The sequence below is a fragment of the Passer domesticus genome, chromosome 11 (genome assembly GCF_036417665.1).
Source record: "Passer domesticus isolate bPasDom1 chromosome 11, bPasDom1.hap1, whole genome shotgun sequence".
NCBI classification, from domain to species: domain Eukaryota; kingdom Metazoa; phylum Chordata; class Aves; order Passeriformes; family Passeridae; genus Passer; species Passer domesticus.
Window position 1 is genome coordinate 10468362 of NC_087484.1, and position 27262 is coordinate 10495623.

Here is a 27262-nt window from a genome sequence, read left to right on the forward strand (position 1 = left end):
TTATAGGGAGCCAACCCTGTAATTTCTTAGCACCCGGCATAGTTACAAAAGCAAAGATGCTGTGAGTGCTCCAGGTAGCATTCCCTTACACACCAGCAGGGTTCCTGACAAACAGTTCATTTGTTCCTGTCTCCCAGGACTATAATCTGCTCTTAATTCTTTGTCCTTCATCTGCCCTGTCTTGGAGCTATTTTGTGACACACAGAAGGGTTTTTGTAAGTGCTCTTATTTTTGAGAGAAGGATTCTCTGCCCTTGGGCTCAGGAATAGCTGCCCTGCCACAGAGCTGCTATACGCTGAAAAATGCAGCCCACATGGTATTTAGCAGAAGAGCTCCTTTTCCTGTAGGAGTATCACTGGTGGCAAGGATGAGGAGTGGCAGTTAATGCTTACCATCCAAAACACACCAGAATTCACAGGTCGGCTGGGGAGCTTCAACGAAATTCATATTACAGGAATCTGCACCTAACATCTGCTTTGCTGGTGTTTCTGTTTTGCATTTTAATTATTTACTGAAACTCAGGATGTTGCTGTTTACAGTTTCCTGCTTCTGAAGAGTTCTGGGGACTTTCTGTATTATCATGATGATTTATTTGATATTTTTAAAAAATTCAACCTGTGAGAGAAAGCTTGTGAGAAAGACTTAAGTCCCCTGAGCAGTTTATAAGGAGTTTGTGTAACTAAAGACAGAAGCAGTTTTTGTAACAGTAGGCACCTTAGGGAGCCAAGTGCCTTACCTGGCTCAACGTAAAATGTCACAAGCCTTTTGCAGTAGTCAGTCTGAGAAGCCTCCTGTTCTAAAAAAGAAGCACATATTTAATGTCCCTGTCAGTCCCTCTCCTCTCTCACTATATTTATATGACTAAAGGCCCTGCAATGCATAGTTTCCCAGGGCTGAAAATCAGCGTGGGCTGCACGATTTCTCTTGCTCTGCTTCCTCTTGGTGGGGGGGACCATTCTGAGATATTCCATGTGGGATGTCCTCTCCCTGCTGCCTCCTCACAGTGGCCAAATTTGGGAAATGCCTGTCCTGTGTGCACTGGGACAGCAGCAGCTCAGCACCTGCTGCTCAGCATGCAGGGGTGCCCACTGCTTTCCTGGAGGTTGCAGCTGCAGCACACCAAGCACTTGGCCAAAAAAACCCCAGGAGCTGTTGGGGCAACCCTGGCAGAGGCAAGATCTGACTCCTCCACACATCAAATAAGTTCAAATCTCAGCAAGTTTAAAAGAAGCTCCACTCTTGGCAGAGTGTGTTACTGTCCTTGGGACCATGTGCCCTTAATACTACTGACAGTGACATGGTGCAAGCAGGGAGGAGGCTGCAGGCAGCATGCCAGGCTTTGGACAGAGCTCAGAGCATGTTACAGGGCTACAACCTCATCATGAGCCATCGGGGCCACAGCCTTTTGCTCTTTGAACCACATAACCTCCACCTGAGTTACCAAGCAGGGCAGCCAGGAACGCAAAGAGATCTCCCTTGCAGGGCGCCTGGTTTGGGGGCCCAGCCATACTTGTGATTAACCCTTCATCTGGGGGTTTCTTTCAGGCAAATAAATGAATAAGCAATTTTTTCATTCTGTGTTGTGTTCTCTGTATTGGTGTGATGGAGTAGACAGTGAAAACTTAGAGATGCTGGTTGTACTCAACACTGCAAAAGTTTGGCACACAATAATTAAGAAAGTCCCATTTCTGTGGGAAATACTGAAAGCTCCTTGTAAAAAATAGCAGTGAAATCAGGTAGATATTTTTATTGGGTAAATGTTGTGATAGCAGGAAAAATACTAACGACCAAATTTCAAAAGAGGGGAATTTGATTTTGCAAGCCTCAGGAAGATGAGACTTCTGGCCACTGCCTTTCCAGAAGTTTGCAATTTTCCTTATTAAATATCTAAAATCACTGGAGAAGAGTAGTGATGAAGACTTGTTATAGCTGTATTTTTCTCATGACTGACAGCTCCTGAAAATGACCATGCCCACTTTTATTTCTGGGTCTGTTGCTTTACTTCTTTTAATATTCCCTGGTGATGAAGATATCTGATTATCTGAAAGGATATGGCTAACAGTTTTAGGCTGCTTTGGGCACTTAAACACTGCTCCTCCAGGAAAGATGAGGAGTCTCCCCATCTGTGCAGCAGAATGCAATAGCAGAGGTGTCTGAGTTCCTACTGCCCCACGTGCCCCCAGGCACCTGCTGCAGATTATTGATGGTGGACGAGTGGGCCATGGAGTGATTTTGGATTAGAGAGACAAAAAACGGTCTCTGCTGTCTTCAGCTGCAGCTGCACAGCAGAGGCTGGCATGTGGCAGCAGGGCTGGAAGCAGCACTGGCCCATCAGGAGATGCCTCAGCAGAGAGCTGTGCTTGTCCTCGCCTCTCCTGAGGGGAGGATGCATCCCTCCATTCATCCTGCTGTGAAACTGCCAGGGCTGTCTGGCTACAAAACTCCTGTATCAACTTCAAAAGTTAGATCCAAATACATGTTCTCAGCTGGGTATTTTAAATAGAGTAGATAATACCTATTACTTAGACCAAAGAGATTTATTATTTTTTTAAAGGGACTTGCAAATGTTTTGTGGCTTCTAGACAGTTTGCCTGTAAAGTTTTTCTTACAACACTTATTTTTGGACTTGGACCAAAAATACCTCAGAATTTTGAGGGCTGGGCCTGGATTTTCCACTTGTGCTGCTTTTGAGAAGACTTTCTCACTTACTGCAGTAAAAGATTTCATCTCTGTCCAGCAGCTCTGACTCTTCCTTCTCCAGATGGGCACTGCTTCTCACCACCACTACAATAGGCTTGGGAAAGGGATTGACTGGAAAAGTGAGTCACAAAATAATGCAAATGTTTTTAATGGGTTTTGAGTTCAAGGATTTCTTAAAATTGATTATTTACATTTTCTTTTATTATCTAAATTTGGAAAGTCTTGTTTCCCTGGAGATGCACCGATTGTTAACAAGTCTTTATGTGCTTTACCAACTTGGGGATTATATCTTAGGAATGGAAGAACAAAGCTGGACAGGTCACCCAGGGGCTGGGGGTTGAGCTTGGGTGTCCTGAGGTTTGCATTCTAACTCTGGGCTTCTCCACACAGGTTGAGTGGTCTTCTCCGGGTTATGAAGAGCTTGTACCCCAGACTAGAAAGTACCAATTGCAGTGGGCAGGTGGGGGAATTGCTGTGGCAGTGCTTCACCTTGGCCAGGGCTGAGAAAGAGAGTGGGCGTCAGGGCTGAGCAGACAGGAGGGGATGTCCATGGCTGAGCTTCTGAGGATGGATAAGAAGGGGGTGTCAAAAGTTGAGTGGGAGATAAGAGATGTCTGGGAAAGTTCACAAGATGCTGAACAAAATCCTGAAGGAAAAAAATAGGGTAAACAGTTAGGGGAGAGAGTCTCAAGTGCTGGTGGACTGCTGAGCTGCCTGAAGCCCTGAGGATGAAATCTCTGTTATGCAAAAGTGGTCCCTGTTGTCAGGCTGACAATGATGATATGTAGATAACTGATTAGATGAGCTGTTGATAGGAAATGCAGTGGGTTCCTGGGCTGTGGAGGTACTGAAATTGCTCAGCTTCAAGAAGCCACCAGCAGCAGTTTGCAGGGAGCAGGCCATGCAGTGCTCGTTCTGGGAACCCCAGTGGGAACGCAGAGGGAGTCTTTTCCTTCCAGAGGAGCTCTGCAGCCAGCGCTGGAGCAGGGCACTGGTGTGGGGCACAGGGCTGCTTTGAGGGGCTGCCACAAAGCTGCAAATGTTGCATTCACTGCAGGCAGTCTTACTCAAGATGAAAGGAGATGATGAAAGGAGAAAAATCCCCCTTGTGTTTTGCAGCATGGTGAATTAGGAGGATTACTCTGTACAGCCAGTTTCACTTTCTTTGATTAGGTCAGTGTTGCCTGTGCACTGAAGACTTGAGTAAAGAGCAACCAGGAAGCTGAACCATCCCTTCCTACCGCTTTCCATTCATCTCACACACATATGCTTCCAAAAGACAAATCTAAGTTACAGGGAGATCAGGAGGCACTGTTAGACCCTAACAGAACACTCAGCGTTGCTGTGAGACAGAACTGCTTTATTTCCCCCAAATGCCATTCAGCTCACAGTTGAAGCAGGGTGTGTGCAGGACAAGCACCCTTTGCCTGGAGAACAGGAGAAGTTAACAGTCCTCCCTGGTCTGTCCTTGACAGATGCTGTAGGACACCAGCAGTGCCACAGAGCCCTTTGCTGCTGCCACTCCCTGTTCCTTCATGTGTTCCCTACATCTCCTTGGCTGTTGGCCACTTCTGAGATCAGGGTTCACCTTTCTGGCAGTCAGCTTCTTTCATTTTCTAATGCATATCCCTGTGAGACTTCACCACTTTCTCACTGCTGCCCCTCCCCATAACCTGTGCTGCTGTCCACAGTTTTTTGTGAGAGACCAGATCACTGAAACATCTGACAAATGTGGGAACTCGGAAAAAAACTAAACCATAGGTGGAAGTTCTAGTCTGTCTCAAAAGAATCCTGTGCTGGTGTTTGTTATTCCTTACATTTGTCCTTTCTAACCCATGAATCTGTCAGTATTCTCTTGGAGTTATTTTTTTAGGACTGACACATAGGAGCAGGATTATGTGCAAAGGCAATCTGAAGGGTTTAAAGAGCTTGCTGGAAGTCTAGATTTTAAAATGCTAAACCTGAAAGCTCGGCTTAAAATCGGAAGGAGAATAACGACTTGTGAGCTCAGTTCAGCACAACCTGCCTCTGCCAGGATGGGAGTCAGTCTCTTTTGGGTTCATTGAGTTAAGACCTTGGAATACAGCATCAGGCAAAAAAAGAAGCAGGAAATTGCATTCTATAGTGTAATTCATACTGCAAAGAGAGGCTGCTTGTTGATGAAGTAGACATAGAAGGAGGTGCAATAGAGGTAGATGGAATTCAACTGCAATCTTCCTTGAGGGGGTGGAGAACTGCCTGTCTCCCATTTGGCTTTCATTCTGTCCCCCTGTTTAGGGGGTAGCAATGAATCTGTTTGATTTCCAAAGGTCTCTAACCTGTGGGAAAGGGTTACAAGGGGGTGTTTCCAGGGTGTGCTCTGCTGGCTGAGGGTGGCTGCTCCAGGCAGGGGGACAAGAACAAGTCGGGGAATTCCAGATGACATCGCCTGCCAGGCGCACGCTTGTCCCGTGCTGCCAGACCCAGCATCCTTCTCCTCTTGCACAGCTGTGAGCTTCATTAGGTACCGATGTCTACAAATCACTGCAGTGTTACAATGCAGAGCAGGGGGAATTCCAGCAGGATGAGGGCTGCCAAGTTCCTACAGTTTTAACGGTGTGATCTGAAAAGGAGCCCCCTCCCCACGCAAAAACTAAAAATATAACTGACTCCAAGATTCAGGCATTTAGACATAATGCTCATGAACTTTAAATCGTTTACCATTGGTTTTGATGCATTTCAAGGTGTAACTGGAGAAGGCAGGGACAAGCACGTGGATTGGGACTGCTGGAGCTGAAGCTGCCGACTCCTCTGTGACTTAAATCTCTGTCCAGCTCACACCCTGTGGTGGCTCAGGACTAATATATTAATTTGCACATTAACTGAGGGATTTTAAGGGGTAAAATGCTGTATAAATTCAGGAAGAAAGATTAGCTTTTAGTCTGGATTGGAATTCTCCTTCCACCCTGAACTCTGTGTGTCTTAAAGCTGGTCACAGCACTTTTGCAGCCCCTTGATTTTCATTCCTGGGCATCAGCATTTTGGTGTCTGAAGATAAATGAAATTTGAGAGTTTCTCACTCAGGAGGTACAGTGTATGCTCTACCAGAAGAAATTAAGGCCTTTCCGAATTTCTCTATCTAAACACTCAAAATCACCAGTTCCTTTTACAGCAAGCACCACATTGCGACTTGGGTGACCAAGGTTGTATTTATGGCTTGCTGACTAATGGTGAGTAATTCTATAAGCTCCTGGTGTCTTCATTTTCTCCCAGGTAATATGGGAGTAATCACACTATCTTTCTTTGTAGAGCACTTTGAGAACTATGAATAAAATGAGGCATATTAGATATCGTTATTTAGACCTTATTAATCATTTCTTGGGTACATTTGTATAATGTGGAAGTGCTGTCTTCATAACACCAGATGTTCTCTCTGCATCAAGGTTTCCTGATACTCCACTAGTATATTCTTTAGGGGACTGTAACTTGTGAAAAAAGAGCTAAATTTGTAGCTTACAGACAAAGACTTTCTGGCCCCATCTGCATGTCCACTGACTGAGAACTACAAGCCCAGTGACAGAAAATTGTACACCACTGATAGGCTTTTCAGAGGGAGAAGCAGAAAGCAACACTTACTCTGTAGTTTGGGAACAAGCAGAAAGAAAGCTCCAAATAATTTTGCTCATCCACACTGAAAGATTTTATTTTACAAAGTTTTACAGTGTGGCTTTACACCAACCTCAAGCCACGAAGTTCTGCACCCATAAACCATACTGACAATTTCTGAGAACTTTCATACTGCTGGACAAGCACAAACCAAACCAGAGCTCCAGTTTTTGAGGGAAGTTATGGAGAAATGGAGGTGCTTGGACCTCTTGAAACCCAACACAGCAGCTTCACTGAGATACCTTATTCACTTCTGGATTCCTCACAAACCATGCTATTACTGAGGAGTAGCTCAGAGTGTTGGAGCACCAAACCCGTTTTGGATAAAAACACAAAGGAAACCAGCTACCTCTTGGTTGCGACAGCCTTTATTTTTGGAAGGAGGTTGCTGGACTCACACTCGCACCAGCGGTGCTGGGGCTGCAGCCTGTGCCAGATCTGACCCTCTATCAGTGCAAGCAGGTGGCATCTGCCTTTAAGGTTCAAAGCCACAGAGGAGGAGCTGGGCTGTGCATGCTCAGTGTCAAGCCTGGGTCTTGCTTTCCTCAGGAGCTTGTGGCTTTTCCCCAGTGGTAAGTCAAACCTGGGTGTTTTGGTTTAATATCTTTCTAAGAAAGATTGCTTGCAGTGGAAGGTGGTATTTTGGGTGAAAAGTGTTGGTGTATTGCAATAGTTGAGTTTAATGGCTTTCTGTCATTGTTTCGTGGGGTGGTGAGTGGCTTGTTTGCTTTATCTTTAATCTCGTTGATATGAAGGTAGGAAAGGGGGTGATGTGGTGAAGAATGGAAGGATGTGCTTAGACTGAGCAGTGGGAGCAGAAATGGTCTTGTTTTCTCTACACTTCATCACCACTTTTATGTCATGCTTGGCCAAGCAGTCAGGGCTTCATTTCCTCCTGTGTTGGGACACAGCTCCAGGGAAAGGCAATAGCAGTGTGGCCACAGCTTATGAGAGACAAATGCTGTGCTTTTACTTTATGAGAAGGGTGAGTTGGTTTTGCTTTGGGTATTTTTCTGTAAACTCTGAAATGGAGTGCTGTGTGGGCACAGCTACAGGTGCGTGTTGCTGTCCTTGCAGAGATGTCACTCATCAGTGGGGTGGCCAGGGGGATCAGCTGAGACACATCCCCACTCAGGGGCTGTAGCACAGCTCTTCTGGGGGAGTGCTCAGGAGGCAGCACAACAATCAGCGTGCCTGGGGCTCCAGCCCACCTAGTGAATTTGGAGAAGTGCTTTCACCTGGACTCTGGGCTGCTCTTGTTTCAGCAGATAAATAGGACCTGGGTGGGAGGGCACGGCTGCCTGAAACCTGTCCTGGGATTCACCGGCTCAGGAGCAGAGTGCCAGTGCTGCACTAAGGAACGCTGTTCTTGGTGAGATGCTGCTGCTGTGAGAAGACTTGACTTGCTATTAATAATCCCCTGGTGGTTTTTAAAGGAGGGGCTTGTGGATGTGATGTCCTATTCAGCTTGCAGTTTGATGGGGGCTGTAAATCCCCCTGTAGTTGCTGGTGCAGTTAGTGCTCTCTGTTTGTCAAAAGCATCCTGCCAGATAGTTCAGCAGTGGGTGCAGGGACCTTCCAGACATTGAACAGAGACAACCTAGCAAGACTTACTGCTATGCCTTGTTCTATTGTAGTCAGTGTTTTGGTATAAGAGGTTGTGTTCAGTAGTGCCATTTCCTGCTATGGCCTTTGGGATGAGCAGATGTAGGTAAAAGAGGTGTTATTTAAATGCTTGTTAATAAAAAAACCATCTGGTTCATAGAAGCAATTTAAGCAATGCAATCTTGTGATTAACTTTAGGCACTCATCAATTCTTTTACTGAAAGCAGAGCACTTGCTGTTGTGGGAAAAGACAGTTAACTAAAGCAGTGAAATTTACATGCAGATTTTACGTAGGCTTTAGCTGTTATTTTTCCAGCGGAAATCCAGACACTTAAATATGTGTTTGATAGACAGAAGCTTCTCCTCTATGTTGAAGGCTGTTAGTTAAGGAACATAGCGCTAGGTTTAGATTCTGTTGAAACCACAGGGAAGGAGACAGTTTCTTGCCTGCAGCTTTGTGCTGAGCTGAAGTTCTTGCCTTTTTCCCACCTGAGAACGGGGTGCACCAAACTGAGTTTACTGTAATGCTGTGGCCTTGTCACAGCTGCCTTGCCAAAGCTGACTGCCAAATCTTGCTGCCTCCTTTGGAAATAGAGCTGTACAGGTAGTAAAGGTGTTGAAGGAGTCTCTGTGAAAACAATAACCAGGAGGCACCTTGTGCTTGGTATAGGGAAACGTGCCTTTTTGGTCATCAGGTAAAATCTAGTAATGCTTTTCCTAGAATCAGTAAGCTAGGAGCTTGTTGGGCTACAGGAATAAAGATGATGCACCTGGAAAGTGTCACTCTCTGGAGAAATTTAGAGTTGGGTTTAGTGGAGGGATGCTGTGTCCTTAACTGGTGCAATGCTTTCCAACAGCTCTGTTAGCTGCAAAGGTGCAGAGAAACAAACCTGACTGTATTTGTTTGTGCAGCTGATGTCTCCTGGACTGCTTGGTTGGGGCAGATTTGTGGAATTGCATCTGAACAGGACCACCAGGACCAGAGCAGGCAGGGTTGAACTGGGACACTTTGTCTCTTTGAGGCAGAACTTTGTCCAGCAGTGAACTAAAGCTGGGGCGTGCTGTGGCATGCAAGAACCTTGTTGCACTGAGACTTTCTGAAGGAACGGTCTCTGAGAGAGGTCTAGTTTGGTGTAACTTTTTTCCTTGAAGTCACTTCCTGTCTGTGTACTAACGAAATGTGATTTTTAGTGTACAAGTCAAAAGCAGTTGTTATAAGTGGCAAGTAATTGTTAAAAATGAGCCCTTTGATGGCTTGAGAGAACCCATTGTGGGGTTTCTCTGCCCATTCCTGGTGGTCAGGACTGGGTGCAGGGTATTGAGCAGTGCCTGTGGTCTGTCTGGGTTTAGCAGCAGAGGAGGTTGCAGAGCTTCCCACTGTGCTCCTCCGAGGTTCGTGGTGGCATTGATCTGCAGTTTATATGACAGGCTTTAGGCCAGATCTGTTCTTCTGGGTTTCAGTATGGCATTCTTGAAAGTGTCTTACCTGACTGAAAGCCTGAAAGGAGTAATTTTGGGTTCTTTGTGGGATAACTGCTGTTCTCAGAGGACTTGTGATTATTTTTTCACATGTAGTGTGGGCATGTGCTCCTGTCTGTGAGGCAGAGCTATTACCCATGCACTTCTGCATTTCATTTTTGTTTCTGGCTGTTCATGAACTCTTAAATTATACTGGAGGTTTGACTCCCTAATCACAAAAAGGATGAGGAACTGAAGTGATGCTTTCACCTATTTTGAGGCATGCCCAGCACTGGCTCCAGGGGGCTTTTAAGCCACTTTTATTTCCTTTAGCTCAGAATAACAATCTGCTCTTTTCTAAGAGCATGCAGTGCTGTGGACGGCAGAGGTGAGGAAAGCCCAGCTTTTTGCATACCAGAGTCATCCTCAAAATGAAAGGAGCTATAAAAATTCGGGAAAGAGAGCTACGTACCTCTCTGACAGCAGCCAGAAGTAAATACTTCAGGAAAAGTGGAGTAAAAGCACTACAGTGTGATCTTCCCTCTGAAACACTCTTCCTTAATTTTGGCAGCTTAATAAATTAGGGTCTTCCATGCAACTTGTTTAGACCATTGTGTTAAGCAGGACCAATATGTGCCAAACCAAATACTAGTTCAGTTCTCTTTGGAATCCAGTGGTAACCTTGGCTCCTGCTGTGGCCATCCCCTGGCAGAGAATGTGGTTGTTCACTTGAATTGTGCTGAAATAACTCTCATGTGGAAATTTTGCGGGACACCCCCAACCCTGTAGCAGGAAAGGTGGTCACCTGCCTCATACTCTGAAATTGAACTGAGAGTTTTTGTCAACTGCAAATAAACTGCAGAAATTCCTCCCACCCCCTTTACATCCCTACAGCCGTCAAGTATTTTGACATGGGTCTAAAAGCTGCTGTGTTTGAATTTAGAAATTGGCCAGTGGGATGAGAATGTGCAGCTGTGGAAGGCATGAGTGCTCCAGCTCTGTCACTGCTCCTCTTGGGCCCACCTATTTCTGTGAGGCTTGTGGGAGCTTAAGGGGATAAAAATGGCCAAGGTAATTAGCAGATCTGGTGGAAATCAGTTGGTCTGCCTCAGAAATTGGTGGAGGCGAGAAGGCAGTAGGCAAGCAGGTAAAATCTGATGTGATTTAACTTATTTCCATAGAAAATGAAACAAAACTATTATTTTATTACTGTTCAATAAAAATTGAACAGCAATAAAAAATATTCAAAATAAAAATAAAAAAGCAACCAAAAAAAACCCCAAACCAAGAAAAACCACAATCTAATACTTAGTTCACGGCCTCGGCTGCAGTGGCTGGATGTAGAAGTCACCTAAATCATTGAAGGGCATGCCATTATACAGGCAAACAGCTTGGGACAGTGGTATCCCACATTACTTAGCTTCTTCACCAAGTGAAAGACTACCTGCTTCAAATGGGAGATTGATTATTTGGGGGGAAAGGCTTTGTTTGGGGTTTTTTTCCCCCCCCTACTCTGGGATTCTTATGACACAGCATCCCAGTGGACTTTGAGGGGTATTTAACTTGCTGGGGAGGGTGGCCAAATTCTCTCCCATCTAAATGCAGCATCTGCAGCAGTGTGGAATGTGTGTTGTACAGCTGTGAATGTCTCAGGCATTCAGCGTGTCTCCTTTTTCACACAATAGCTTCTATTTATGGGTTTTCATCGAGCTGGACTCATGCATTCAACATGTCTTTGTGTGTGTTTTTTTTTCTTTTTTTTTTTTTTTTCTTTTATGTTTTTAAGGTTTGTAGAAACTCCGAGCCCCTTCTCCTGGAAGGAGAGTTACTACCACTCAGCCATGTCCCAAAGCTCTCAGCCCAGGGAATTCCTCAGCCCAGAGGTAATCCAGCATATCTGGGACTTCCTGGAACAGTAAGTATCCCTTATGTGGCACATATGGAAGGTGTTTTAGGACAGGATGCTTCCATAATGAAGCTGCTCAGGGGGTTGGTGATGGGGAGTTTGGACTCTTCTGTGCTTGTTGATTAGATATGGATGTGATGATTGGATGTGTCAGCCTGTGGTGACTGGCAGCTCTGGAGCTCTCCTACACCCAGGCTGTGGGGACCAAGTGCAGCAGTGACACTGATTCTCTGCCAGGCCTCTGCTGGCTGAGCTGGCAGCTTCCTACAGCTCGTGGTTGGCATTTCCCCTCAGGAAATGGGCTCATTGCTCTGTGTCCAGGCTGCATGTTTGCCCCTTGCTGATGCCAGGGGAGGAGAGGACATGAAGATAGTGCAGAGTTCACCCTGTCAGGTCCATTGGCTGAAAGAAAGCTGACTCTGTTCCCATTCCTGACTTGCCATGACTGATGCTGAAACAATCACTGCTGTAAATCCTCTGTGAGTTCTGTCTTTGATTGATTTGTCTCCTCTGCTCTTGCCTCAGAGTGAGTGAAAAGTCCCTCAGGGCCCTGTCCTGTTGAGGCTGCTGTAATACAGTGGTGAGGAGGTGGCTGCTCCTCAGTAATTCCTGACTTTGCCATGAGCCTGGCTTGTGGTAATGCCAAAGTCCTGGGCACAGGGGAAGGGAAGGAAGGCGGGGTGGTGAAAAATGGAACTTGGCCAGTTTTAACTCCATGACTGTGTTCTTTCCAGGCCAATATGCTCGGTTCAGCCAATTGATTTAAACTTCATTGATGGCCCATCTGAAGATGGCTCCACAAACAAAATTGAGATCAGCATGGATTGTGTCCGGGTGCAGGACACCGAGCTGAATGACCCAATGTGGGTGAGTAACGAGAAACTTCCTTTACCTTTGGGGGCAGAGGGGGAGTTTTTGCAGGAGCTATTCCAGCTGCATTGCCCCAGGGCTCCTCACCTGCTCTTCTCCTGCAGCAGCAGTGGCAGGAGAAAGGGATGAGGCAGCTGAACTGGCAGGAGAGCTGAGGAGCACCTTGCATAGGCTACTCAACCATCCCTGCACTCTCCCTGCTTAGAGCTAGTTTGACCTCAGGGTTACAATAATTTGGATTCTGGACACAGTTGCAATTTTGCTGACCAAGGCCAGAGGTTCTTCACGGGTTTTTCTTCTCTTGAGGGTCATATATGAATGAAAACTTCTTTTCAGACCATGGTTGGGTTCTTTTCTGCTCCAGTTTCTTCACACCAGAGTGTTTGTAATGAGTCTTGGCGATGGGTGTCTCAGGGATATGGCTCAAGGTTGGAATGCAGATGAGGCACTGGTGCTTGCTGGTTCATTGCCTTTGGCACTAACAGACTGGCTCGTCCTTAGCAATAGCTCTTCTGAAGAAGCCAGGTGCTTTTCTTGCAGGCTGGAGCAGGAGGTGTTTCTGGAGTTTGAGTTGCTCATGTCCTCTTTCTGTTCTTCCTGGGTTTTGTATACTTTGGGGTAAAAATAAAATGTAGTTTGAAATTTGTGTTGGTATCTGTAAATTTTCTTGTTGTTTCTCTGGATGTTTCCATCCTGAGAAAGTGTTGTTGTTTAATTCCCTGGCTAACCAACCACAGTTTTTGATGTGCCCAGTGATGGTGTGTTGGCAGTCTGTGTCCTGGTAGTGTTTGTGTCCTGGAGGATTGTGTCTGCATGGAAGGAGCTTCTGGGTCATTCTGGTTGCAGTCCCTGGTGACAGGCGGTTTGACCTGTCAGTGCTGCACTGGTGTGACTGCTGGGGAGGCTGCTGTGCTCTTCCTTCTCCCTGAAGGTTGCAAAGGGTTAAAAGCCAGTTTGAGGTCGGGTATGTGCCTGGATAATGTGGTGAACTAATCCAAGTGCACAAGGAGAGGTGACCCACGTCACATCTGGTTATCTTTTGATTCAGCATTTGGTGGGGGATGAGGGGTGGAGTGCAAGTCTTCCATCAGCATCTGGAGCTTGGCTTTTTCCACCATTATAGTGACATGGTGTCTCCTCAATAGTCCATAAGATTCTACATGTTTACAGGGGATTTGGATTTTCAAAGTGGACTATAAGGGTCTGTTTGGACTATGTCCTCCTAAAAAACAATTCCCAGCAGTTTAAAGGTCATTAGCAGTAACTTTTCTCTTTCCATGCTGAAATATGGATTTGTGGCATTGAGCACAAGCTCACCTCCCCATCTCCTGTCACTCCAAGCTGTCTGCAGAGCCTTGCAGTGGCTGTTGGGCTCACTGAAGGCCTGTTCAGTCTCCCCCTCCCTCAGTGGTGCAGTGGAACATGAGTGGAAAGTCCCTTCCCCTTGTTCTCTCTGAGCACTGCTGCCTGGGAAGGGGACAAGAAGCTTTCTCTAAGCAATTACTTCTTGCTGATGATGAGTTTGAGCCCAGCCTTGCAGGAGGCATTTCTGGAGAGGCCAGGCTGCAGGGTGACTTCTTTTTAAGAAGTGTTTTTCACTGACGCGACAAGCTGAAGGGGGAGTGGGGAAATTCCATCCCATCCTCACCCTTACTGTAAAGGCAGCAGCTCTGAGTACATTAATGTATGTACATTAATAAATGTTCCAGTTTGTCTTCAGTGGAAGACAGCACCTTCTCTCAGTTGAATGCTGGACAAAAGCCTTCACAAAGCAAAATATGCACTGCAAACCTGTGCAAACAGCCCGTCTTTTAAAATGAGGAAAGCTCTTTTTACTCCCCTTACCACCACCACCACCTCCCTATAAATTTGCAAACATCCCTGACAGGTGACAACTCCCCTTGCAGAGAAGTCTGTGTTTGCTTTGCTGTTTCTGGGGCTCGCAGCGGCTGCAGCTTTCATTGGCAGAGAATGTGTAGCCCGGGGCAAGGTGTTTGCTTTAATCTGAAATACCTTACAACTCTCTTCCCCTCCAGCTTCTCTTTTCCTTTGGATGGCTTCGGGGCACGAGCTTCCCTTGCACCTGTCTCTCCTGTAACCTCAGCCATGTCACTCCTAGACACGAGGTGCTGCACGCAGCTGATTGCAGCAAAGGGTTGAAGAGGGCAGATAAACACAAAGGAATGCAGCAGAAACAGAGGGGCCCTGGGAGATGAGCACTGAGATCAAGGCAGAGTGCTTTATAGTATTACATTTGTCTTAGGAAAAGAGCAAGGCCAGTTTTTCTCCAAAATGCATCACCGTGTGAGATTTAAATGGGTGCAGAGCAATTAATAGTGATTTATTTAAAGCAATTGTCCTTGTGTGGACTTTAAAACAATTCCAATCAGCTTTTAAAATAAGATTTGCACCTTCTTGCAATTTATGGCTGAAAAATTAAACTTGCAGTCTTAAAAGATGTCCATCCTTGAGCCTAAGAGTTATGTTGGTGGAACCTGTGCTTTTTAATTTTTTTTTTTTTTTATTATTTGACTTTTGGGAGTACAAGTGCTTGTTCACAACAGATCTAGTAGTGGGGAAGGAGCTGCAGGGCCTGAAGAAACTCTCCCACAAGTGGGCTGGAAAATGAATACGTGTCCTGCCCTGTTGAGCACCCATCGGTTGTGTTCATTGCCTTGAAGATGCAGCTCTTTGGGGAGAAACCTAGGGGAGAAAGTTGGGTGACACAAACTCCTTTTGTTTGGGCTGTAGCCCTGACTCTTGCTGAGATCTTGCAGTTCTCATGCACTTGTTTTGAGGAAGAAATAATCTTCTGTGCCTGTGGAAGAAAGGGGTAAGAGAAACTGGTGATCTGCAGTAGCTTGGGATGGAAAGCTCTGAAGGGGGCAGGAGGAGGATTTTGGGTCTGGTATAACATTAGACAGTCAGCAACCTTCCCCAGCCGTGTGCCTCGTGACCGGCTCTTTCACAATGTCCTGGGTGGCCCGTCCTGGCTGTCAGCTGTGCCTTTTCCTTTCCCCTGGTGTGAACCACAGGCAGGCTGGGAAACCCCAGCAAAGATCTGCCTTTTTTGCACAACTGGAGTGAAGGGCTGGTGGTCCCTGTGGGTGTGGAGAACACTTACTCTCTGCCATGGCCCTGGTGTGGGAAGGAGCTGTGGAGGGCCAGGAAGGTAAGTTGCATGTGTGTCCTTGTGGGCCTCCTGCCATTCATTAAGTGCACCAAAGAAGTGGTCCCCAGCCTCTCCTGTGATCAAGGATGTAGCCAGCAGCTGTGGGGTGTGCTGGGGTGATGTCTAGTTCCCTGCATTCAGGATGAACACTGTTTGCAAAGCCTGTATCCTGCAGTGCTAGAAATCAGGTAATGTTACAGCAATTTTATATTTGTCTGACTGGATAAATGCCCTGGGGCATCAGGGAGGAGGATCTGGAGATCCCTCTCTAGGAGTGGGTGTGTGGCAGTGCAGTAACCCCTGCATTGTCCTGGAGCCCTCTTAGTGCTGTCAGCCTGCTCTACCAGCTGCAAAATTGCTTTCTCTTACCATGTCTCAGAAGTCCTGTAAACTCACTGATGCTAAGCGATGCTGGTCTGGACCCAGAGCTGCTTTGAGCTAAGGATTTCAGCAAGAGCCTCCTGGTAAAAGTGTTTGCAGAGTCTGTGAATCTTCTGCCACCACCACCCCAGCAGTGTGGCCAGGGCTCTGGGGACCCTCCTGGCAGGAGCTGGAGTGCTGTCCCCAGGGATGGAGCAGCTCGTCCCCCTCCCCCTGTGCATACCTTCCTGTCATGCCCCTGAGCAAGGAGCCGTCCTCCCTCCCGCAGCCCCTTGCCTAACCAGTTCAGCGGAATGCCTGCTCCCCAGACAGTGCCGTGGTCAGAGTTTTCTTAACCTGGATCCATCCCTCCCCATAAAAGGCAGAGAGAATTCCTTGCCTCTTTTTCCTTTTTTTTTTTTTTAATATTTATTTGTTCTCCCTCGTCTTCTGCAAATAATCGTGGGGATTTGCTGTGTGTGGCTTGATCAGGCAGTGCTGAGCAGCCTGTGGGGTGGGTTTCTTCCCTGGGGATGGGGGTATGTGTAGGGCTGGGTTTGGGTGTACAGCTTCATGGGCTGTCGGTGTCCCAAGCCTGGTAGCTGCAGAAATTTTGGAAGTGCAACATGTGTTTTATAGTTTTAAAACTGAGAGCTTCAGCTCTGTGGCTCTGCTGTTCTCCTTTAGGCACAGAGGTGGAGGTAACAGTAGGGTAGGTAGACTAGATGCCTCTTGTGTTGGAAATGGAGGTGTTGAGGCTCCCAGCCTCAGTCCTTTTACCAATGACACATCTCAGAGTTGGTATCTGATGCTTCCCAATGGAAACAAGCAACCTTTCCCATAATTAATCTGCTGTAGGCTCCTGAAAGTGCCACCAAACCACCTCGTACAGGATATGTTCCCAGGCTGCAGCCCAGCAAGCTGTAGAGGAGCTGTTCTGGCCCAAGGTGGCTGGTGGCTCTCTTGTGCATGCTCTCAGCCTTGGCACCATGTAAATCAGTAATTTTTATTTGTTAGCCATGCACAGAATTCCTGGTCCCCATCACATGGGAGCTGTGGTCAGGATGAGCTGTGCATCTGATGGACAGACACTAAAAGCTCCCCCCTCCTGTCCTGCACGACTGCTGCATTCTATCCAATGCTTTCATATTAAAGTGCAGGCTCTGAACGCTCTTAATTTTAATTGCTTATTGAAAGTGTTTTTCTGGGTCAGGAGAAGAGAACTCCACTTGTTGCAAGGCAATGGCTGAAGAAGCAGATGGAAGCTGGTTATGGTGGAACTGTGGGATGGAAGGATGACACTGTGTGCCCACAGCAGGGCGGGGAGCTGATGTGGTGAGCAGTGCAGGAATGGTGCCTCTGTGCAGGGACTGGCTAACACGTGATGCCGCAGCTGCCACAGCCCTGCATTTTGTTGGGAAATGGTTTTGCACCTGGAGGATGAGGCTGATTTGATAAGGAGATGCAGCAAAGTGGCTTGTGTGGCCATCCGTTTCCATGCCTAGGTATTCCAACTGACCATGGCAGAGAAGGAAGGAAGGACTTTGATCACATCCCTGTGCTGTACAAAGCTTTTATTACTGTCTGGTTTTTGTTTGAGAGAGTTTGAGGCTTGCCAAGTTTCTCTTTCTTTGTGGTTATTTATTCGTTCCATAGCTGTGCAAAGAAAGTTGAGATTATGCAAAGACATTTCCATAATGAGCAAAGGCATTATTCTATTGGAAGCTTCCCTCCAGCACCTCTCCTGTTTGCAGTTGAACTCAGAAGCTCTCCTAATTTAGGCTTGGCTTTGTAAGCCTGCTGGTGTTTAATCTTCTGCTGTGTAGGTCTCTCCAAATGCATTTAGGGCTGCAGATCCAGATCTGGAAGTGGTCAGTTCTTTCAGATAAGAATGGATGTAAAGAATGTATCTGAATGTTCAGTTTAATCAAAGTCTGAAGACTTCCCTTGTCTTGTGTGTAGCAGGGCTCTGAAGACATATTTGTTTCTTTAAAATAATTTTCCCTATTTCTCTTTTCTCTGATATTTGGTCCTAGTTCTGGCTGCAGACCAGGGATGGGTATGTTCCTTCTTGTAGCAATGCAGCCAGTTGATAAGTAGTATCATTAAAGCAAGTGTTTTGTTTTTAATGTCACTTCCCAGGATTCTCAGTGGTATTGAAGAAAACTAATGGGTGATCTGTGTGCTCATTTTAGAAGCATATTTAAAATTCCTTTAAATATTCCTTCCCTTTCAGCATCTTGCTGTACATTCATCTTGGGAAGGAATAAACTAATTTTAAGCTGAAAAGCACGAACCTACAGGGAGAGAGTCACAGTGAAATGGGGTGTTTCAGGAGGTGTGGCTTTAACTCCCCAACTCTAGTGCTGTGAGCACCTGATGTGGAAGAGTGTGGTAACTGCCTATATGCAAATGCCTCCAAACAAAAGAAGCAGTCACTTCAGAGAACATCTTCCTCAAGCAGCTAGGCCTGCCTCCAGAGGTTTCCATGGTGCTACACATGCTCCTTGAGCAAGTATGGAGCAATAATGCATTAGTGCTTATTTTACATCTTTAAAAGGTCCGCACAAACACCTAATTAAAAGGCATCTTGATCTTGAAACACTACATTGTAGACACTTTTTCCTCTGGAGTTAGTTTAAGGTTTATGCTGTCTTGATGGGAACTTCACTCATTGTTTCTATCTAGTTGATAGGATCCTCTTTTTTTCCCCAAAATTCACCTTCCTCTGGATGTTTTGTTTGTTTTGTGTTGTTTTTTTTTTTGTTGGGTTGTTTTTTTTTTTTAATTCTAAACCAAATTGTGTGAAGAAGGAAAAGAAGGTCCTTTTCTCCTGTTAGCTGGAAGGGTGATGAATTGAGCTGTCCATATCCAGTCAAATGAAAACTCTGTGGAGCTTTACCCCTCTTTGTGGGGTGAGGGGAGTAGAGGATGGGAAGCACCTCACAGTGCTGTTTCAAGCTGCAGAGCTGACCATGCCAGGGAGAGGTTTCTCCTTCCAGGCTGAGACAAACCTGGAGCACAGCCTGGGGAGTGTCCTGTTCCCCTTCCTTGTCCAGCACAGCAAAGTGTCTGTGCTGCAGCCAGCTGTGGGGTGTAGCTTTTGTTTTAAAAGCTCTCTCCTGCATTAATTGGGATTCTTGCTTTGAAGAGAGTCTTAGGCATCCAAAGTCTCGCTATATATGTTGCTTTGTGGTTCTGCAGATCCTGCCCACAGTCCTCTTAATGACTGTTATTTTTTCCCTCCAATATTTCACGAGGAGACTTCTGGACTAGGTAATGTTTTCTAGTGAATGAATTTCTACCATCTGCTTTCCACTTCACTGTCACTGGTTTGATAGCGCTGAAGTTAATGAGGGAATGAATTGTCAGGCAGTCACAAAAAATTAAATCTGTCTCTGTGAAGTGCAGATTTAAGGAGTGGTTTGTGGCCTGGGTTCGTTTGCTCACTGCTGACTGAACTCTTCTCTAATCAGCAGCTGAATTTGCAGAGATTAATGAAAGCTCAAAGGAGTTTTCAGTAACAAATATAACTGTCACTCTAAAAGCATGGACTTCTATCTCCAGCCTGTTTAAATAGAAGGAAAAGGTACTCTGAAGTACTTTTATTCCTCCTTGAGAGCATGGATGGTCATAATGGACCTCATGGTGATGTCCAGACTGGATTAAAATTAAACAAGTCTGAAGCAAAAGTGATCAGTCTTCTGGGTAGACCAGCACTGCCAAGTGCAGCATTTCTTCATAGGAAAAAAGGCATAAACAGGTTCCTGCCCTGGGAAGTGTGTTGCACTCCAAAGCACCTGGGCAATATTGGATAACAGTGATGCTTTAATAGGAGAAGTGTGAATGGCCATGGGTTGCAGGGTCAGGGTGTAACCAGGTATTTGGAAGACTCTTCTTGAATTATTGCAAAGTGGTAACTTTCTTTTAAATACTGGATTATTGTAAAATGGCTTGGGTGGGAGGGAGCTGGCAGCAGAGCAGAGGCTGGATAGAAAGAGATGCTGTGGTTGTGTGTTTAGAAACAGTTGTGCATTTCACGAGACCTGTCTGTAGTTTATGTAAGATAAGGGACTTTCCCCTCATCTGCTTGTGCAAGAACAGCCCTGGTCTGTCAACAGTTGCTCCTTTCTCTAAGTGAAAACAAAAGCTCTGTAATCTGTTGCTATCTCCTTCTCCCTTTTCTCTGGCTAAAATCCTTGGTCTCAGGGGTGCAGGATTGTGCCATGACCCAGTCCTGCCTCCAGCTGGAGGGATGGGACTGTTTATGCCAATTAGGAGCAATTTTCATGAATTTTCTTGTATAACTTACTCTCTCTTAACTTTTGAAAAATATTTTATAAATATGGGGGTTTGGGGGTGGTCAATCATGCTGTGCTGAGCATCCAAAGATCCTCGTGAGGCAAAAATGCAGTTTGCATGTTGAGGGCTGTTACTCCAACCAGACTCCTGGCTTGAGCCCCCAGATCCTCTGGACACATCTACATGCATGAGTGTCTGCTGACCCATGGGTTTGCGTTCATTAGTGTGAAGTTATCTGCTGGCTGGTAGTTTTTTAGGCTTATGTGCTGCCTTGCCAAGATATGGTTTTACCTCTAAGATTTCATAGTAAAAGCACATTCCTTTAAAAAGAATCACTAGTGTACAGTAAAAGTGGGAAAATTAGATGAAAGGTGCACCAGGAATAAGCAGAAACACTTTTTGATAAACGATCTGTACGCTTTGTCTGCCTCCTATGTCATACACCAACTGTGGCAGGTCACTGCTGGCACTTCAGTGGGCACGACCCTTGATGGGGTTACAGGATTTTTGGTTGTGCAGACAGTGGGGAAGGTGTGGGGACCTTGCATCACCTTGGCTGGAGAGCAGAACCTCTCTGGAGGAGTGTCTTGCTGTCTCTCATTAAATGGAGCTGGGCAGCCGGAGGGCAGAGGCCCCGGGGGCTGCGTGCGCCCTTCCTAAACCAATATTGCACAGCGGGTTGTGAAGGGAACTGGTTTTGTTTCACAATTCCTTTCCACCTTCCCTCTCCCTGCTCCCCCACCAGGTAGCGTTATCTCTTGACATGATGCCATTAACTCTCTAATTAGCCCTAGGGGTGTTCTGGGGGAGATAACGAGACTGTAGGAGCTCAAATAAGCAGCGTGCGCAGATGTTTACCCAGGGTCGGAGGGCAGGGCTGTTGTGACAGGGATTGCCTTGGGGAGGGCATGTTCCTTGGGAAGGAGAAGCCGACCTGCACCATGGGCAGAGCTCGAGCTGGGCTCTCCTGCCTTTGGCAAGTCCAGCTATTTACCCTGTCCTTTTACAATGCTGGCAAAAAAATGCAGTTAGGAGTCCCTGGGAGAAGGGATTGATCCTCAGTACTGAACACTTGTAGACAGGGCATGTTTCTAACGTGAAGGTTTGTACATTTGAGTGTGTTTCAAAGAAATTTCTGGGCTTCAGACCTGTCCCTGGGTCAGTGGTGAGGAGCCAGGAGGTTCGAGTTTGTGCTCCCAGGTGCAGCAGAGAGGTTTCTCTGAGAGCTGGAGGTGCCTGGTCCCTCTCCTGTGCATGGATCAGCTGCAGTGCCATGCAGTGCTGGGATGCACACAAGGCTGTAGCCAGTCAGCAGCGAGTAGGATGCTGCCTTTTATACCTCACCTCTTTTTATTTGTTCTGTCTTGCCATAAATGGTTGGATTAAAAACAAAAAAGAGGAAAGTCCCTGTTTCAGGGACCACATTGTTTTTCCCTCTCTTCCTTGTGGTTTGAGCAGTGAAGATTAGCTCTGCATTACTTTTAAAGAAGGCAGGTTGATTTTTTGCCTTTTTTTTTTTTTTTTAAGTATTTTCTTTTGGCTCTTTAACCTGGCTTCCTGCTATCACAGAGAACACATCTGTCCCTGTAAGATCTGCACTGGAAAGACTGTCAAAGCCAATTGGCAGAGGCTTGTTTTTGAGAATTCAGCAGTTATTCAGAGGTAACAGGGAAAAAAAAATCCACCAAAAACTATGTTCTATTTTTTCCCTCCTCCTCCTGTTATCTCAGTCCTAATTTGTAAACATTTCTGAGTTAAGTGAATGTCACAGTCTGTGGTGATGCAGTCAAACCAGATGCTATTTTTGTACAAGTGGAGAGGTCTGAGCAGATTTTTTTCATTTGATCTGCAGGAAATTCTGCATGAACTGCCTAACAAGCAGGCAGGTGTGCATGCACACACCCCCCTTCTACAAGAAATTACACAATCTCCAATTAACAGTGCAGTTGTGGTAATGACATTTTTAATTGTCACAATTTTGTGCACTTCCCTTGCGACCAGAGAGGTTTATTGAGAACTTTGCCCGTGGTACTGGTGAGAGGAGCTGGGATGAGCCATGTTAGAGCACGGGGAAAGAGCATTCAAACAAAGACTCTGACTCAGCAGTTTGAGTTGGCTGACGGCTCATTTTGGAAACTTAGGGGTCTTGTTTGCATTTTATTTTGTTCTTCAGCATACCAGCAGGAGCCACAAAGCATTGCCAGAAGCTTTCTAGAATATCTGAGTCAGACCTGGGAGGGTTGCAGCTGAAACTTTCAAATCTAACTAGCAATTATTATTTTTAGTTTCCTACAGTATTGGAGGTAAATTACTTTTAAGACTTCCTTTCCTGAGGCTGAGCTACTTTTTTAATTTCAGTCCAACTATGCATCCAGAGCATAAGTGCCAGGCTTTTCTCTTGACACTTTTTCTTTGTTTTCTACTTTATTCTTTTATTGTTTGGGGTGGGGGAGAGCTTCTTGGACTCTAAAAGCAGAGTTAAACCTTGTTCGTCTGCCTTCAGTGTGAAGTCATTCTTATTAATGTTGAAAGGATGGCCTGAATCTGTTTGCTTTTTCTGATTAGGCTAATTGGTATGATAAGGCATAATCTCTGTTTACAAAGACTGTCTTGCCATGACTTCAGACCAGTACAGTTAATGAGTCCCTTGCAGAGCTGTCCAGAAGGCTCAGACAAATTATAACTATCACTGTCCCGCAGCTGAAAAGTGAGTGTGCAGTGTGAGGAGGGTGGGGGTGTCCTTTTGCTTTTATGACTCAGCCATTTAAGCATATGATATTTCAGGAAATGAAGTTTTCCTCTGAGAACCCCAAAGAGATGCTGCCTGGCTGCCATTAGGTTGTTGTAGGCTCATCTATATGAAAATTTTGTACCTTACCTGCAAAGGAGAGACTCAAATGAGGGTCTGGGAGCTTTTCTTCCTTGTGATACGGTAGAAAGGTTCAAGCCTTTACTTCTCACTTGTGCTGCTGGTGCCAGTGTGAACATCCAGGGTACGGCACCAGCCTGTGAGGCAGGAGAGCATCTTAGGAGGAGACTGCCTTTAGATCTGAAGCCAGTGAAACAAAGTTTGGGTCCCTGGGGTGAGGAGAGGGACACACCTGTGCCTGGGCTGCAGCAACGTTGGTGGGCACAGTGTCCAGTGCCTGCTCTGTTACCTCCTGCCACCCCTGCTGGTGTGGTGGTGTCCTCTTTTGTGTCCCTTGTAGATGACAGATTTGCAAAAAGCCACTTGTCCAGCATCTGATTCAAGGTGACCACACAGAGTAATGCATCTGAAACACTGAGCCAGGTCGGGGCTATGTGTACAGAGGGCAGGGATTTGTGCTGACATGTCAATTTATTCATGCTATATACACCTCTCCTCGTGTTTGACATGCAGATCTCTTTGGATAAACTTCCACGTATCTCTCTGTATCTGGGTGTTGCTTCACCCACAGCCACCTCCAGCCACCTGTGGGGCAGAAGATGGCAGATACCTCACAACAACAGTCCTGCATTAATGACCTGGAAAAGGATCTTCTGAGTTTCAGAGCATAGCTATGAAAGAGGATTTTACAATGACCTGCCGAGGTTGGGAGACTTATGTATGTACCTTCTCCTGCTGTCTCCTTCCCCTCCATAGTTTTTGAACACGTAGACCAGTATGAAAAACTTGACAATATTTAGGGATCAAAAAGGTCATCTGAGCACAGCATAACTTTTCCTCACTGTTAGACAACAGAAGAGCCATGGGTGACATGAATTCTTGCTTCATGTCCAGCTGTGTGTAAGCTTGGCAGTGGTGCTGCAGAGCGCCCCGTTCGGCTAACGGTGCTGTGGCTGCTCCCTGCAAACTTCACCTGGATCTCCAGATTAGCACTGGTGTGGCTTTTTGGCTTGTGCCCATCCCGGGTGAGATCAGATAAGTACATCGGGCACAGCCCCTGGTCTAAGGTGCTGCTGGGGAGATGGAGAGGAGGGCAGGGGGCCCTGGCAGTGATCTGTTGAGGTGTTCCTGTGCTGTGGCAAACTGGCTGTGTGCTCGGCAGCTCTTGCTGGTAGCTCAGGAGCGCTGAAGGTGTGTGTGAAGCTCAGGTAGCCCTGACCCGAGCCTGGGGTATTGCTGGCGGTGGTAGGTCGGGAGGGCTCAGTGCTCCTCTCTGCAGCCTGTTTTCGGGAGTGCCTCCTTGCACTGTGCTCGGTGAGGAGGCGCTGGGAAGGTGCACTGGAAATGCTTCCAGCCTTTTTCTAACCTGCTCACAGCCCCGGTGAGCTGTGCTTGCAGGGTGAGAGCTACATCAGACCCCTGGTTCTTGTGGCAAGCGGCTGCTGCAGGGGAGGGGGACACCGTAACCCTTTGCTCTGTGTTCTTGTTTCGCTTCCTTCCCCAAGATGGTTTTGCCCCGTTTTATTAGTGGCAGCCTTAGGAATGTGCTGGCCGCTCCAGCCTGGAATAGGCTGGTGAGATTGCAGTGTCCTTTAGTTTGCAGAGCTGCCGTGAGCCCAGGAGCCGGTGAGCAGCACAGCCTGCTCGCTTCCCTCTCCCCGTGAGCCCAGTCCCTCCCTGCGTGCCCGGGGAAGCCGGGGTTAAATGATGCCCGGGGCCGGGCGTGGCAGGGGCGGCAGCAGCTCCGGGGCAGGAGCGGGGAGCTGCTGAGGCTGTGTGTGGGTGGCAGCCCTGCCCGGGACCCTCGTCCCTCCCTGCGAAGCCCCTGCGGTCGCTCGCTCGCCGCCCGCAGCGGGAGGCTCGGTGTGCGCTGGCATTTCGGCCGAGCCCTGCGTGAGGACAGGTCCTCGGATAAAGTTCTGGGCGCTGTCATTAGGCTGGGCCGCGCTCCGATGTGGATGTTTGGTTTCCTCTCTCCCCCCTCCCCAGCCCTTTGGGAAGGTGTTCTGTTTCGCCCGGCTCGGTGGCGCTCCCGCAGGAGCTGCCTTTTGTTGTGCCGTGTATCCCGCTCGCCCGGGGCTCGGGCTGCCGCCTGCGCCGCGCTGAGCCCGCACCCCCGAGCGCCGGGGAGCACCAGGACAGGACAGGGGGCTCGTCTGCTTGCCCAGAGTAAAATCACAGTGGGCATCTCTCCTGCACATCTCGGCTAAGTGCTCTTCCTATCTTTTGCAGTTTCCCGTGGGCATCCTGTCCAGGTGTTTTTTACTGAGTGACACCTAAAAACTTCTCCCATGTATTAATTTAACACCGTGAGCCCCTTTGGACGAGTTGGGTTTTTTTGCTTGTTTTTTAATCACGATGCAAGTTGGAAGCAACTGCAGAGGAGGGGGGAAAAAATCTAGCTGGAGTGGTGCCCTGCAAACACAGGACCTGTTGGCTGTGAGTGTGGATGGGAGCACGCAGGTGATGGAGAATGTAGCTGGATTCTGGTGCATGGAACCAGTGATTGATTCTCAGAAAGCTCCTTGTGGGGGTTTGTCCCAAATCTCCACACTGCAACACCCAAATGCTTGGCTGCATTACTGTACCACTGGTGTCGAGCATTGTGTCTCGATCGCTTCATGAACATTTTTGTTCTTGGTAGCAGCAAAGCCTGTGCCTGGAAAAAAACAGCTCTGGAATCTTCGTAGAAAATAAATAGGGGAGGTTTCTTGGAGTAGCTCCTTTAGAGCAATTCCATGGCTCTGTTTTGAGTTCCTAAACTTGTAGAAAAGTGACAGGGGAAAGTTATTGTTTCCTTTCTTTTCCCTGCCTGTCTCTTTCTTTTTTTCTTTTCTCTTTTTTTGGCCATTCCCCCCCTGCCCCCCTTCCCTTCCCTTTGCTTTTTAGAGATTGGTGATAAGGAATTCTAACTACTTAATGAGCTGGGAGAGGCCTCTCTCCATTGGAGTGGAGGACTCCAGGTGGCACTTTGACAGATTGGACAGGTAAGGCAGGAGAGCCCCACCTCCTCCTCCTTGCCTATAGTTAGGTATATAAGGGAAACTTCAATTATGCAGAGAGGCACACTCTGAGTCCTGTTATCTCCACAGTAGCATCACATATTTGTAGGGTCTTCTAGGGGGTGGGAGGTGTTTGTCAAAATCCTGGAGCCAGAAGAAAGAACAGCAGCGTTGATCAATTTGACTGCTAACATGTTGTACCTGGAAAACAATGCCCAGTCCCAGTATAGCGAGGTAAGGACTCTAGGTTTCAGCTGTGATATCGCTAATGTATTTTTATTTTTAGTGAATACGTGCAATTTCTTCACCCCTGAAGTTAGGTGCGGAATATACACTTGTTTTTGTGAGACTTTGGCAATTTACAGTGGAAAGCAGAGTTTGTTGGGCTAAATAGCTGAATGAGAGTGAACTTCAAATCTTTACATTTGGGACAGGGAATTTGTTTGGGAAGCCTGATCAGCCAACATAATTTTCTTTCATTGGAGAAGCAAGGCAAGGCAGTTTTTATGGTGGGCAATGCATACAGATTGCATTCCTGTAGCAGTCTGAATACTAGCTGTGTTGTCTGCATTATAACTCTTTTACGAGTCTTTTATTGCCAAAATTACTGCTTGTGGTTTCAAGTGGATGGTATCTAGGAAATAACTAAAAATGTGTTAAAAATCCCTTCTTAGGTTACTTTTTAAAGCAAAATAATATGCAAACAAAGGTTCTCCGCTGCAAATACTGTGTTAGCGTCCACACCAACACCTCTTTTACTCAGTGCTGTTAATACCTTGCTTCATAACTTGCAGCAGCAAGGTATTTTACACAGGGTGTTCATAGAGGATAAATGTGTGTACAATAGATGAATTTTACTTTCTACAGCCCTTTGCACTTCTTGGGTGTGAGTGGGACGCAAACTTCAGGTGCACCTTTGATTTCATTTTTTGAAATTATTTAATTGCTTTTAACCAGCTTGGGTCGATGCTTTGAAAGGTGGCCGTGGAGAGGATTGCCACACGCTGTGCAAATCTTAGAGGAAGTTACCAGGGGTTGAGGGAGATCTAACGACAATATTGGTTTACATTCCAGCGGAGACAGCAGCTGTGTTGACACTTGCCAGAGTGGCAAAGCAGCCAAAGCTCTGTGTGTGTGCGCGTGTGTATTCCTGAAGAAAAGGCTTCAAGTGGAGGGCACGGGATACGAGCCCCAAAGCAGGCAGAACCTCAGCCACTTGGAAGAGAAAACAAAATAGAAATTGAAAGGCCGAGAGCATAGCTAGGAGATGGGACAGGTGGCGAGGAGAAGTCTGTTGAAGGTTTACTCGAGGCTTGCACGCCTGGGATGGCGGGTCTGTGACTCGGGGAGAGGTAAACTGAAAGCAGCGTGCT

At 46.7% G+C, this 27262-nt stretch overlaps 1 protein-coding gene across 5 annotated transcripts in view; it reads left to right on the forward strand.

Moving 5' to 3' along the window:
* The window catches only part of TP63 (tumor protein p63), a 152020-nt gene that overhangs the window by 58518 nt on the left and 66240 nt on the right, over positions 1–27262 (forward strand). For 2 of the 5 annotated variants that reach the window (XM_064385643.1, XM_064385644.1), the window contains exons 1-3: positions 6821–6917; positions 11195–11323; positions 12049–12181. In XM_064385643.1, the coding sequence (XP_064241713.1) occupies positions 6859–6917; positions 11195–11323; positions 12049–12181 (321 nt within the window). In that variant the 5' untranslated portion in view covers positions 6821–6858. Of the gene's footprint in view, positions 1–6820; positions 6918–7587; positions 7718–11183; positions 11324–12048; positions 12182–27262 lie in introns of those variants that run through there. The other 3 variants (XM_064385645.1, XM_064385646.1, XM_064385648.1) reach the window with 3 other exon arrangements.